The sequence below is a fragment of the Macrobrachium nipponense genome, chromosome 28 (genome assembly GCF_015104395.2).
Source record: "Macrobrachium nipponense isolate FS-2020 chromosome 28, ASM1510439v2, whole genome shotgun sequence".
In the NCBI taxonomy this organism is placed as follows: Eukaryota; Metazoa; Arthropoda; class Malacostraca; order Decapoda; family Palaemonidae; genus Macrobrachium; species Macrobrachium nipponense.
The window spans coordinates 816,412-827,582 of record NC_087217.1 but is presented as its reverse complement, the minus strand read 5'-3'; the positions used below and the strand labels follow the sequence as shown (position 1 = coordinate 827,582).

The following is an 11,171-nucleotide window of genomic DNA, read 5'->3' as shown; positions in this document are numbered from 1 at the left end:
ACACCAAAGCCGACGCCAGCATCTGACTTTGAGCCGTCCGTGAAAACTGCAGTGGAGTCGTCATGTTGCAAAGAATGTTCTAAAAATATTGACCGTGTGGCCTCACTGGACAATTCTGTTTTGGTAAAATTGAAATATCTGCAGAATTTTACCTCTGGGAAGTTCCAGGGGGGACTAACTGAATATTTTGCTGGTAAAATCTCGACCCTTGGCATGTTTAATTCACGAACAATGGTATTGACTCTAAAAGCGAATGGATGAGGTTGCTTGGAGTGATTTTCATAAAACTGCCAATGCCTTTCATTTCTCATACAAATGCTGGTTAAAGACCTAGGTAGCCTCTGGAATCTATACCAGCTCCGAACCAGCAGACGCTTGTAATGAAGATCCAGTGGCACCTCATCAGCATCTACAAGCATGCTCTCGGTGGGAGATGATTTAAATGCTCCAGTACACAACCGTATTCCTCCATGATGAATTGAGTTGAGCATTTTAAGGCTATTTGGCTTTGCAGAAGTGTACACCTCACACCCGTAACTTAATTTTGAAAAGACCAAGGCTTTATATAATCTCAACATCTGAGTTCGGTCTGCACCCCACGAAGTGTGAGACACGACTTTCAGCAAATTCATTGCTTTTAGGCATTTTGCCTTAATATATTTCAGATGTGGAATCCAGGCCAGCTTGCTATCAAAAATCAAGCCAAGAAACCTTGTTTCACCAACACATGGAATTCTCTGCCTATGAATGAATAGATAGACTTGGGAGGAGACCTTACCTTACCTTACAGACCTTACATCTTGTTCGGGTTGCCCCAGGTCCCTCAGTATGAGGCACCTCTAATGGCTACCAGAGAGTTGCTAGTACATCTTCCGGTATATTTTGCTTCTTCCAATCTTGGATGGTCTGGGATGCAGCTTAGATATTTGTCGAGCTTATTCTTAAACACATCTACGCTCACTCCTGTTATATTCCTCAGATGAGCTGGCAACGCATTGAATAGACGCTGCATTATCGATGCTGGTGCGTAGTGGATTAATGTCCTGTGTGCTTTCCTTATTTTTCCTGGTATAGTTTTGGGCACTATTAATCTACCTCTGCTTGCTCTTTCTGATATTTTTAGCTCCATGATGTTTTCAGCTATTCCTTCTATCTGTTTCCATGCCTGAATTATCATGTAGCGTTCTCTTCTCCTTTCTAGACTATATAATTTTAAGGATTGTAGTCTTTCCCAGTAGTCAAGGTCCTTAACTTCTTCTATTCTAGCTGTAAAGGACCTTTGTACACTCTCTATTTGTGCAATATCCTTTTGATAGTGTGGGTACCATATCATATTGCAATATTCAAGTGGACTACGAACATATGTTTTATAAAGCATAACAATCCATGTGTTCCAGCTTTTTCTTGTTTTGAAATGACGTAACAACATTCCATTTTTGCTTTACATTTTGCCAATAGAATTACTATTTTGATCGTTTGCATAACATGTTCCCTATTCATCATCACACCAAGGTCTTTAACTGCTTCCTTATTTGTGATTATCTCATTATTAGGTCCCCTATATGCATATAGCTTTCCTTCTCTGTCTCCATAGTTTATTGATTCAAATTTATCAGAGTTAAATACCATCCTATTTACCTCTGCCCAATCATATACTTTGTTAAGGTCTCTTTGTAGCGCATTCCTATCTTCAATCACAATGTAATGTTTCTCTTACTTATTCTTGTGTCATCGGCGAAACTACTCACTACCGAGTCCTTAACATTACTGTCTATGTCTGCAATCATAATAACAAACAGTAATGCAGCTAACACCGTACCTTGTGGCACACCGGAAATTACCTTAACTTCATCCGATTTCTCATCGTTTGCAATAACTATCTGTTTTCTGTTGTGTAAAAATTCTTTTAACCATCTTCCTACTTTATCCGCTATATTATGTTTTCTAATTTTCTTCGCTAATATATTATGGTCTACCTTGTCAAAAGCTTTTGCAAAGTCTAGATAAACCACATCTGTTTCATTTCCGCTTTTCATATTTTGTATATGGTTGTTTCAACGGGTGGATTATTAACAGTTGGGTTTGTGTACTTTTTCCGGGTACGAAACCATGTTGTCCTATATTAAACAGATTATTTTTTATTAAATGTTTCATAATATTTTTCTTCATTACCCTTTCATACACTTTCATAATATGTGATGTTAGACTCACAGGCTTATAATTACTTGCCTCTAAACTTGATCCACTTTTGAATGTAGGGGTAATATATGCTAATTTGTACTCATCATAAATCGTGCCTGTATCTACACTTTGTCTTAATAATATCAAGTGGCGTTGGCGATAGAATGAACTACTTTCTTTAACAAAATAGCAGGAACTCCATCAGGCCCTGCTGCAGCTCTATTTTTAATTTCATTAATAGTCTGCACAATATCAGCTTCATTAATATCTGTCTCAGCTAAATATTCACTATTTTCGTCCCTTACTTCTATATCATTATCTTCATTATCTATTCTAGGGGTGAATTCTCTCTTATATTGTTCTGCCAATATGTTGCAAATTTCCTTTTTTTCATTCGTTAATCTCCCTTCAATTCTTAGAGGGCCTATTTCTATTCTTCTTTTATTCATCTTTTTCGCGTATGAGTATAATAGTTTGGGGTTTTTCTTGATATTTATTAGGGATTTTTCTTCCAAGTCCCATTTTTCATTTTCTTTTGATTGTGTAATCTTTTGTTCTGTATTTTCTATCTTACTTTTTAGTTCTATAACTTTCCATGCATTTTTTTCTTTTGCAAGACCTTTTTTCCACTTTCTGATTTTCTGGAACAAGATCCTTCTGTCTCTTGGTATGCATGACTGATGTTTACTTTTCTTCTTCGGTATATATTTATCCACTATTTTTTTCTCCAATATATATAATATCTCCGTATTTACCCTTATGTCATCACTTACGAAAATGTTATCCCAATCTTTGTTTAATTCTTCATTTATTTCTGACCATTTTATATTTTTACTGTAGAAGTTGTATTTTCCATATCCTTCCCTCTTTTTCATTTCTTGCTTATCTCTGTTTTCACTTGCTTTGGAATGGACTGTTAATTCTATGACATTATGGTCTGAAATACTCGCATTATAAACTATTATTTCTTTAACATAAATTCATTCTCGTTCACAAATACTAGGTCTAAAATATTTTCCTTTCTTGTTGGCAGGTGATTTATTTGTTGAATGTTTTATTCTAGTAGCATGTCTAATAGCTTTTCGAATTGCCTCTTATCTTCTGCACTCCTATTACTCTCTTTTTTTATATGTATAAGTACAACCACAATCTCCTATTCATTCTTTCCAGTCTACGAAAGGAAAGTTGAAGTTTCCAGACAGGAGAATAGTCCAGTCCTTGTGATTTCTACATATATCATCCAATTTTTCTATTATTAAGTCAAACTCTTTAGTATTAGGAGGTCTATATATTACTATGTTCATTAATTTTTCAGATTCAAATTCTACCTCTATTAGTTCACATTCTGAGTTACTATATTTCTCATATATTTTTCCTTGTTTTTTGTCTTTCCCATATATTGCGGTTCCCCCTTGATTCCTATTTTTTCTATCTGATCTATAAGTTTGGAACCCTTTTATTTGATCATCATTCCCAGTCTCTTGGGAATACCAGGTTTCACTTATATTCATTATATCTATTTTCTTTTCAATTTGGGTTAGTTCTTCTAAGTACTCTATTTTTCTTTTTGAGTTACTCGTAACTAAACCCTGCACATTCATCACTATGATGGTTTGCGTGTTTTCTCCTTCATTTAATATTGGTAATAATAAGGATTTTCCCATGTCTCTTTCCTGTTCTGGTATGTTGTTCTTTTTTTCATTTCCAGAAATTCTGACATTAAAAAATCCAACTTTTCCATAATATTTGATCTTCCTTCATCATAATTATTCATTTTGTGTCTGAATCTGCAATTTTCTCCGTATCTCTAATATCCTCTTGCATAATAAATACAGTTATTATCTCTTGAGTAGTATCTTGGAGCTGAGGGTTTGAAATTTTTTGCTGACATCTCCGCATATCTCGTTGATGGCTTGTTTTTTTCTTTTACCTGATATTCTTTATTCCTCTCTTTATTTGTTTCTTTCTTATTTTGGATTTTATTACTTGATTGATTATTCATTTGATTATGATTCATGGCTACAGGGTGCATATATTTAAATTTTTTGTCAAACTTACATCCTTTTCCTTCTTTTAGGTTTTTGCATATTTTTGGATGCAGATCTCTGCAATCATCCTCATAGCCATCTAGGTATGCACATTTACCATATATTTCATAGTTGTGACATGCCTTAGGATGTTTGTAATAACATCTTTCCAAGGAGGAAGCGTGGGGGATGAGTGAGGGAGGTTACATCATGGTTAGGTGAAGGGGAGGGGGAGGAGGTAGGAGGGAAAAGAGGTTGACAATCTCTTAGATTTGGCACATTTTATTTCTAACTGCGCTGCTGTTTCACATGTTCCATATGACCATATGAATACGTTCTCCATCTTCCCAATATTTCAAAAATAATAATACTAATAATAATAATAGTTGTTTCAAATGGGGGAAGGAAATGCAAACTATAAAATAATTGAAGACGGGTATTAATTATCGTCGATGACTCAAATCGGAGGCTAAACTATTACAAAATATAATGGAATGATTGCAGCCTATGATGAATATTTGTAAAACCATATATTCAGAAAAAACTATTTTGAGTTACGTAGTGCAGTCTATGAAAAAAGAACTGTAGAATATTGTTCTGAAACACAATATATTATTGAAATAAAACCATATTTTGTACTTTGGAAGAATATTGTTCTGAAACACAATATATTATTGAAATAAAACCATATTTTGTACTTTGGATATTTTTTTATAATGTTACCGAAACACGAAAAGGGGAAACAATATTGGAGGTGGAGGAGGGTGGAGTTGGAGGAGGAGGAGGAGGGTGGAGTTGGAGGAGGAGGAGGAGGGTGGAGTTGGAGGAGGAGGAGGAGGGTGGAGTTGGAGGAGGAGGAGGAGGGTGGAGTTGGAGGAGGAGGGTGGAAGAGTTGGAGGAGTGTGGAGTTGGAGGAGGAGGAGGAGGAGGGTGGAGTTGGAGGAGGAGGAGGAGGAGGAGGGTGGAGTTGGAGAAGGAGGGTGGAAGAGTTGGAGGAGTAGTGGAAGAAAGGAGGAGGGAAGAGGTGGAAGAGTTTGGAGGGGAAGGGGTGGAGGTGGAGGAGTGTATAGTTGGAGAAGGAGGGTGGAAGAAGAGGAGACGGAAGAGGATGCAATGAAAATGGAGGAAGAGGCGGAGGGCAAAAACAAGAGGGAAAGGCTGGTAGGCCTACAGGAAGGAATAAGCGAAGTCAAATTATTAATCACATTTCTAACAAGAAAAAAAATGAGGATAGACATATATCGTAATAATATAAATCTATTCATTGATAAATGAAGATATTAAAAACGCGTTCTCTCTCTCTCTCTCTCTCTCTCTCTCTCATTTAACATCGTATTTTCTAGTTAAAGTTTCTTCAAAATATCCTTCATCACGTTTCTATTTTCCAGTAAGGTTTTCTTTCCAATTACTATTCCTTCCTTTAACTCCTTTCCAATGAAATGTTCCGAAGGCAACATAATAATAATAATAATAATAATAATAATAATAATAATAATAATAATAATAATAATAATAATAATAATATCTACGATCCGAATGAGAGACATGGCGAGGATGAGGAGGTGAAGAAGTATTATATACTAGGCCTAGTGCTCCTCTCGCCAAAAGAAAGAAAGAAAAAAAAAAGCTTTAAGGATTTCCAGTTTCATTCCATCCTTGACCCTTCGTGTCCAATCCTGAGTCAATATTTATAGGATCAAATTAATTCATTCATTGTTTTTTTTATACATTTTTCGATCTAGGTTACGAATAGCACGATGCACGAATTCGAAACGACTCGAAACCAGGTCTTTCGATTGACGGAGATTGACGAGAATTTTAGTCTCACTTGCGGTATCACAAATGAATGGTGATGTTAAATAACTTATTTATCTTCTTTTATTCTGGTTCATTATCCATCAACGCTCAGAGAGAGAGAGAGAGAGAGAGAGAGAGAGAGAGAGAGAGAGAGAGAGAGAGAGAGAGCTTGAACGTTCGCTCGTCCCAGCTCGCCAATTCCATCCACTTCGCAGGAGACTTCATAATACAGATATATTCATTCCCAAGAGATCATTTCAAATACAGCTAGAAGTCCAACATTTATAAGCCCCCCCCCCCCCCCCCCCCCCCCCCCCCCCCCAATCTAAGCTCCCCAGTGCCTATAATGCATCAGTATACTTCGTACATGTGAACTTAGGCTTGAAAGCTTATTATATACGGTTTAATATGACGTTGAATACAAATACTTTTTGACCCTTATATGCGACGTTACGTATCCTCCTCCATCTGTCCCTTTCACTTTGAATAATCTGGGCTCGAGTTTCTATTGGCTGATTGGACTCGACGCTGCTCTCATCTTTTATCTTAAGAATAAAAAAAAATTACATTGCGTTTGTTAAATGACATGGCAGTCACCGTCATGATAACGAGTTCTGTCCTCCCTTGTTTTCCCAATAACCACCCCCTCCCCCTCCATCCTTCCGAGCAAGGTTTTGGCTTTCTTAGATATGCAGAAATTATGATTCAGTACTTTCCTGAACAATCTACTAGTAGCCAGGAAATGAGGTGTTGACGATACCTATACAGTGGAAAGATGAATCCATGCATTGACATATGCCCCCATCTTAATTGGTATAAAAAATAGGTGGCTAATTGTTTTACCAATTACCAAATGATTTAAACGTTAATTGTGCTTTTGGAGAATGCAGAATCACAATTCCCTCTGTGACAAAGGTCGAAAAGCGTCTTCTTTCCTTCATTCGATTAACTTTGCAAAACTGCAACAGGGCCATTTCACTGACGCGCAAAAATGGCCAAATCTCGAATCAAAATATAGAAAGGGTAGTTAACACGAAATGTACGACATCAACTAATACATAAAAACAGTCATTCTAACCCTTTCACTGGACGGAAATGACATTAAACCGAATAACAAGAATCATATCGTAATATCTGTCCATAATCAGAAAAGTTAAGTTGTTCTGACGAATAATTTTTTTTATCTTTTATTATGAAAATATAACTAAATTCTCTACATTATTTACGAATCCAGGTAAATTGCTCGAAATCAATTGGTCGAAAACAAAATACTCGAAAGCAAAGAAAAAAAAAGTTATAATTCATAAATTCATTTGGCTTTACAGTTGAAAACGAGGATGCGAAACTTTATTCGATACTGTTTTAATATGAAATATTGTGAGCAACACTGCTTAAATATTCTTCAACATTTTCCGTGTCACTATAAAAAGATACAATATTCTGTAATCTTTGTGCACAATCACGGTATTTTTTTCTGCTTCCAACTTCATTCACACCGACTAATTGCTCGATTCGCATCTCCTGTAAACTTTGTTCTCGCTTTAAGGCATCTATAAACTTCCAAATCGACGGATGACAAGCACTTACTTGATGTTGGAAACTGTTGTGCCATCCCTTTATATCTATAGCATTATTTGTTTTTGGCATTCCCTCCTTGACGTAGTCAAAACAGTTCCACATTTCGTGTTTGAATATAGGAGCACGTCTACGGTTACGTCTGTATGGTCGTCCAATCCAGGTATCTTCAAAGTAATCGACCACTCCTTGAAGTCCAGCTGGAAAAATGTCGTTTTCTGTTAAAAATTCAAATGTTGCCACAACACTGTGTCCCGGTATAAACGCCAACGCAGATAATAGACGTGTTTTAAGAGCAAATTCAGCATTAGTGTCGTACATAGTCTTTAGTCCACTTCCTTGTATAAAGGCTCTGACAAAAATGACAAAAGCACCTACGAATTTTAGATCTTGGAAATTCTTGCTCAATTGCCTTAACCTTCGCCAGTTCAAAATCGATCATTATAGTCAAAGGCTGGAATGTAGGAATTTTTTCTTTTAAAGCCACAAGGAACTTCTTATAGGTTTCTTCAGTTTTGTTAGGTAACAATGCGTATACTAGAGGCATAATTATACCCGATTTCACACCATGTATTGTATAGAGTTGACCAAAAATCGAGGGAACAGTTTTAAAGGTTCCGTCAGCAAACCAGTGCTCCGATTGAACTAAGATGTTGAGATTCTTTTTTATTGCAAAAATCAATATCCGAGCATTCGTTGGACCTGAGTCATAGATAAGAAATGATTCCCCTTTGTTTGTAGTTGCAAACTCTTCAGGGATATCCAGATGGAGAGAACTGTTAGGCAAAGCTTTTCCAACATTTTTTCTTGCACGTGCATTTCGGATGGTTCTTTTCATATTTTCTACTGTAGGGAACTTTACAGCTGCAGCACAACTTACATCTGCTGAGGAACATGATACCATATATTGGGGTGTATCTCTACTATTCGCCGCATGTTTTTTCACCTTCTTATAGCAGCTTCAATTCCACTAGCATCTCCTGCATGATTATGATTTCCACTTTGTTTCATTATGTTATCATCTACAGTAATGACACGAGCAGAGCATTTCCTTTTTTTGGACATTTCACATTTCCGATATATTTTGTTGCTCACTGATTTATCCTATATATATAAGTAGCCATCTAAACACAATTTCTTCTTTCCTTTTTCGCTTTGTACAAAACTTAAATCCATCTTTATGGTTCGGAGTTTCTAACGAAAGTTATGGGAATAAAACAAGGAAAACTAATGAAATAAACAAAAGTTCAGATAACGGTTTAGAAAATGGTTTAATGGTTAAGATAATGATACTTAGTTCATGTTTCTTGGCTTTCGCGCAGTTGATAGTTCGAACGGCTTTCGAGCAACCTGTCTTTCGAGCAATTGAGAGTTCGAGTAACAATTTTTAGAGCAATTGCTTTCGAGCATTTTGTTTTCGAGCAATTGATTTCGAGCAATTTACCGAATTCCATTATTTACATAGTACTTATCTTATCATATATATAGAAGGATAAAATAAAAAAAATAAAAGTACAATATACTTTTGTTACAAACTGGTACTGCGTGTAATTTATATTTTATATAAAAAAATTCAGTAATTCAAATTTCCTTTTAAAAACCATCATCATATTCCAGTTATTGTTAAAGATTAGTATCAATGAGCTTAAAAACTACAACTCAACCGTTAGCCACCCGCCACCCACCGACCCCCACCCACCCCCCCAACCCCACACCCCCCCCCCCCCACCCCAACCCAGCCCCCGCTCCCCTCAAACAAACCCCTCGACAGGAATGAAGGAAAAATACAAACACCCTGGTGGAAGTCCTATGCAGAATACCTATAATTCCTTCACAGACAATATGGACAAACCTAGGCAACCTGTTTGAGAGAGAGAGAGAGAGAGAGAGAGAGAGAGAGAGGGCGGCGGCGGGGGGGAGAGTAAAAACTGACCAAACATGGAACGAAATTTTAAATGACGTAAAAGCTCAGATGAGAGAGAGAGAGAGAGAGAGAGATTGACGTCTCACGATCACTAGATAATAACCTCATGAAAGCATTACTTAACAACAGAGAGGGGGAGGGGGGAAGGTGAGGAGGGAAGGGTGTGAGCGTGCGTACGTGTGCACGCCCCCTCACGCGTGTATGTTTCTGTGTGTGTGTGTGTGTACTGGGGAGGGGAGTTGGGTTGGGGGAGTGACCATGCCTGGCTGCAGCGGAGCAGCTGCATATGGGGGTGGGGGGAGCTCTGTAGGGAACTTCTGTGGAGGCGGTAGCGGGGTTTCCCCCCCCCCCTACTCTCTCTCTCTCTCTCTCTCTCTCTCTCTCTCTCTCTCTCTAATGGTTATATCCAAATATTCGTATAATTGAAAAAATAAGAGAGTGAAAATATCAAATGAATAAGAGACACTATGAAGCTGTGTGTGTTCAAGGGTGTGTATGCACGTTTGTGTAAGTGTGTATGTATACATGTGTTCATAGGTGTTTAAGTGTGTGTATGCATGTGTGTGCAAGTGTGAGAGTGTATGCATGTGTGTAAACATACATGTATTCAAGGGGTTATGTATGCATATGCATGTGTGTAAGTGTGTGTATACAAGTGTTCAAGGGTGTGTGTGTATACATGTGTTCAAGGGTGTGTGTATACATGTGTTCAAGGGTGTGAATGCATGTGTATGTGTGTGTGTAAGTGTGTACAGATGTACTCAAGGGTGTGTATGCATGTGTAAGTTTGTGTATGCATGTGAGTTTGGAGCATGTTTTACGTGTGTTCCTGTGTATACACGTGTGTAACCGTGAGTGTGTGTAAGTGTGTATGCTCTATAATTTCACGCAGCAATTAAATTTTATCAACCGTGAAAATAAAAACTTAAGAAATATATTAAACAAGATTTACTTCATCATATATAATTAATAATAAGTAGAGAGAGAGAGAGAGAGAGAGAGAGAGAGAGAGAGAGAGCAGTATTAAAAGCAAAACTTTGAAATTGAAACAAGGAACCAATGGGGGGGTGGAAATCGTACTAGAGACGTTCTCTTCCATTGTCGCAGCTGAAACCTGTCAATGGCCGTCACGATTAGGTTGACATCAAGGAAGTTTTTGTAACTTTTTCACACAACGTTTTCTTAACTTTACGTCAAAGAGAAAATCGTTAAAGAAATGAGGATTAAAACCATATAATAATAATAATAATAATAATAATAATAATAATAATAATAATAATAATCAATCCCCCTTATTACAGTTATTCATATTACATCGTTAACATGTGAAAAGCACACTTAGGTCTATATTAACGCTGCCGTCAATGATCAAGAGAGAGAGAGAGAGAGAGAGAGAGAGAGAGAGAGAGAATTTCAGTACATTAAAAGGTTACATACTCGAGTACCACATAATATAGATTTAGCACAACAGAATTCCAGACGAGCTTCCACATCCAGTCTAGAAATCCAGACACGCTTCCATATCCAGTCCAGAATTCCAGAGAGCTTCCATATCCAATCAGGAGAGCCCGTGCTTGCACTCACTCTCTTTACAACATTTAAGAAAAGTGATACTTCGTTGCTAAGTCCAGAAATAAAAACTCTCTCTCTCTCTATGTAGCAATTCA

At 37.1% G+C, this 11,171-nt stretch overlaps 1 protein-coding gene across 1 annotated transcript in view; it reads right to left on the bottom strand.

Moving 5' to 3' along the window:
* The window catches only part of LOC135201885 (uncharacterized), an 8,196-nt gene extending 1,588 nt beyond the window's left edge, over positions 1–6,608 (bottom strand). The window contains exons 1-2 of the mRNA XM_064231183.1: positions 6,573–6,608; positions 4,932–5,375 (exon numbers count right to left, since the gene is read on the bottom strand). Coding sequence (XP_064087253.1) covers positions 4,932–5,375; positions 6,573–6,608 — 480 coding nt within the window. The remainder of the gene's footprint in view (positions 1–4,931; positions 5,376–6,572) is intronic.
* Between the last annotated feature and the right edge of the window lie 4,563 nt (positions 6,609–11,171).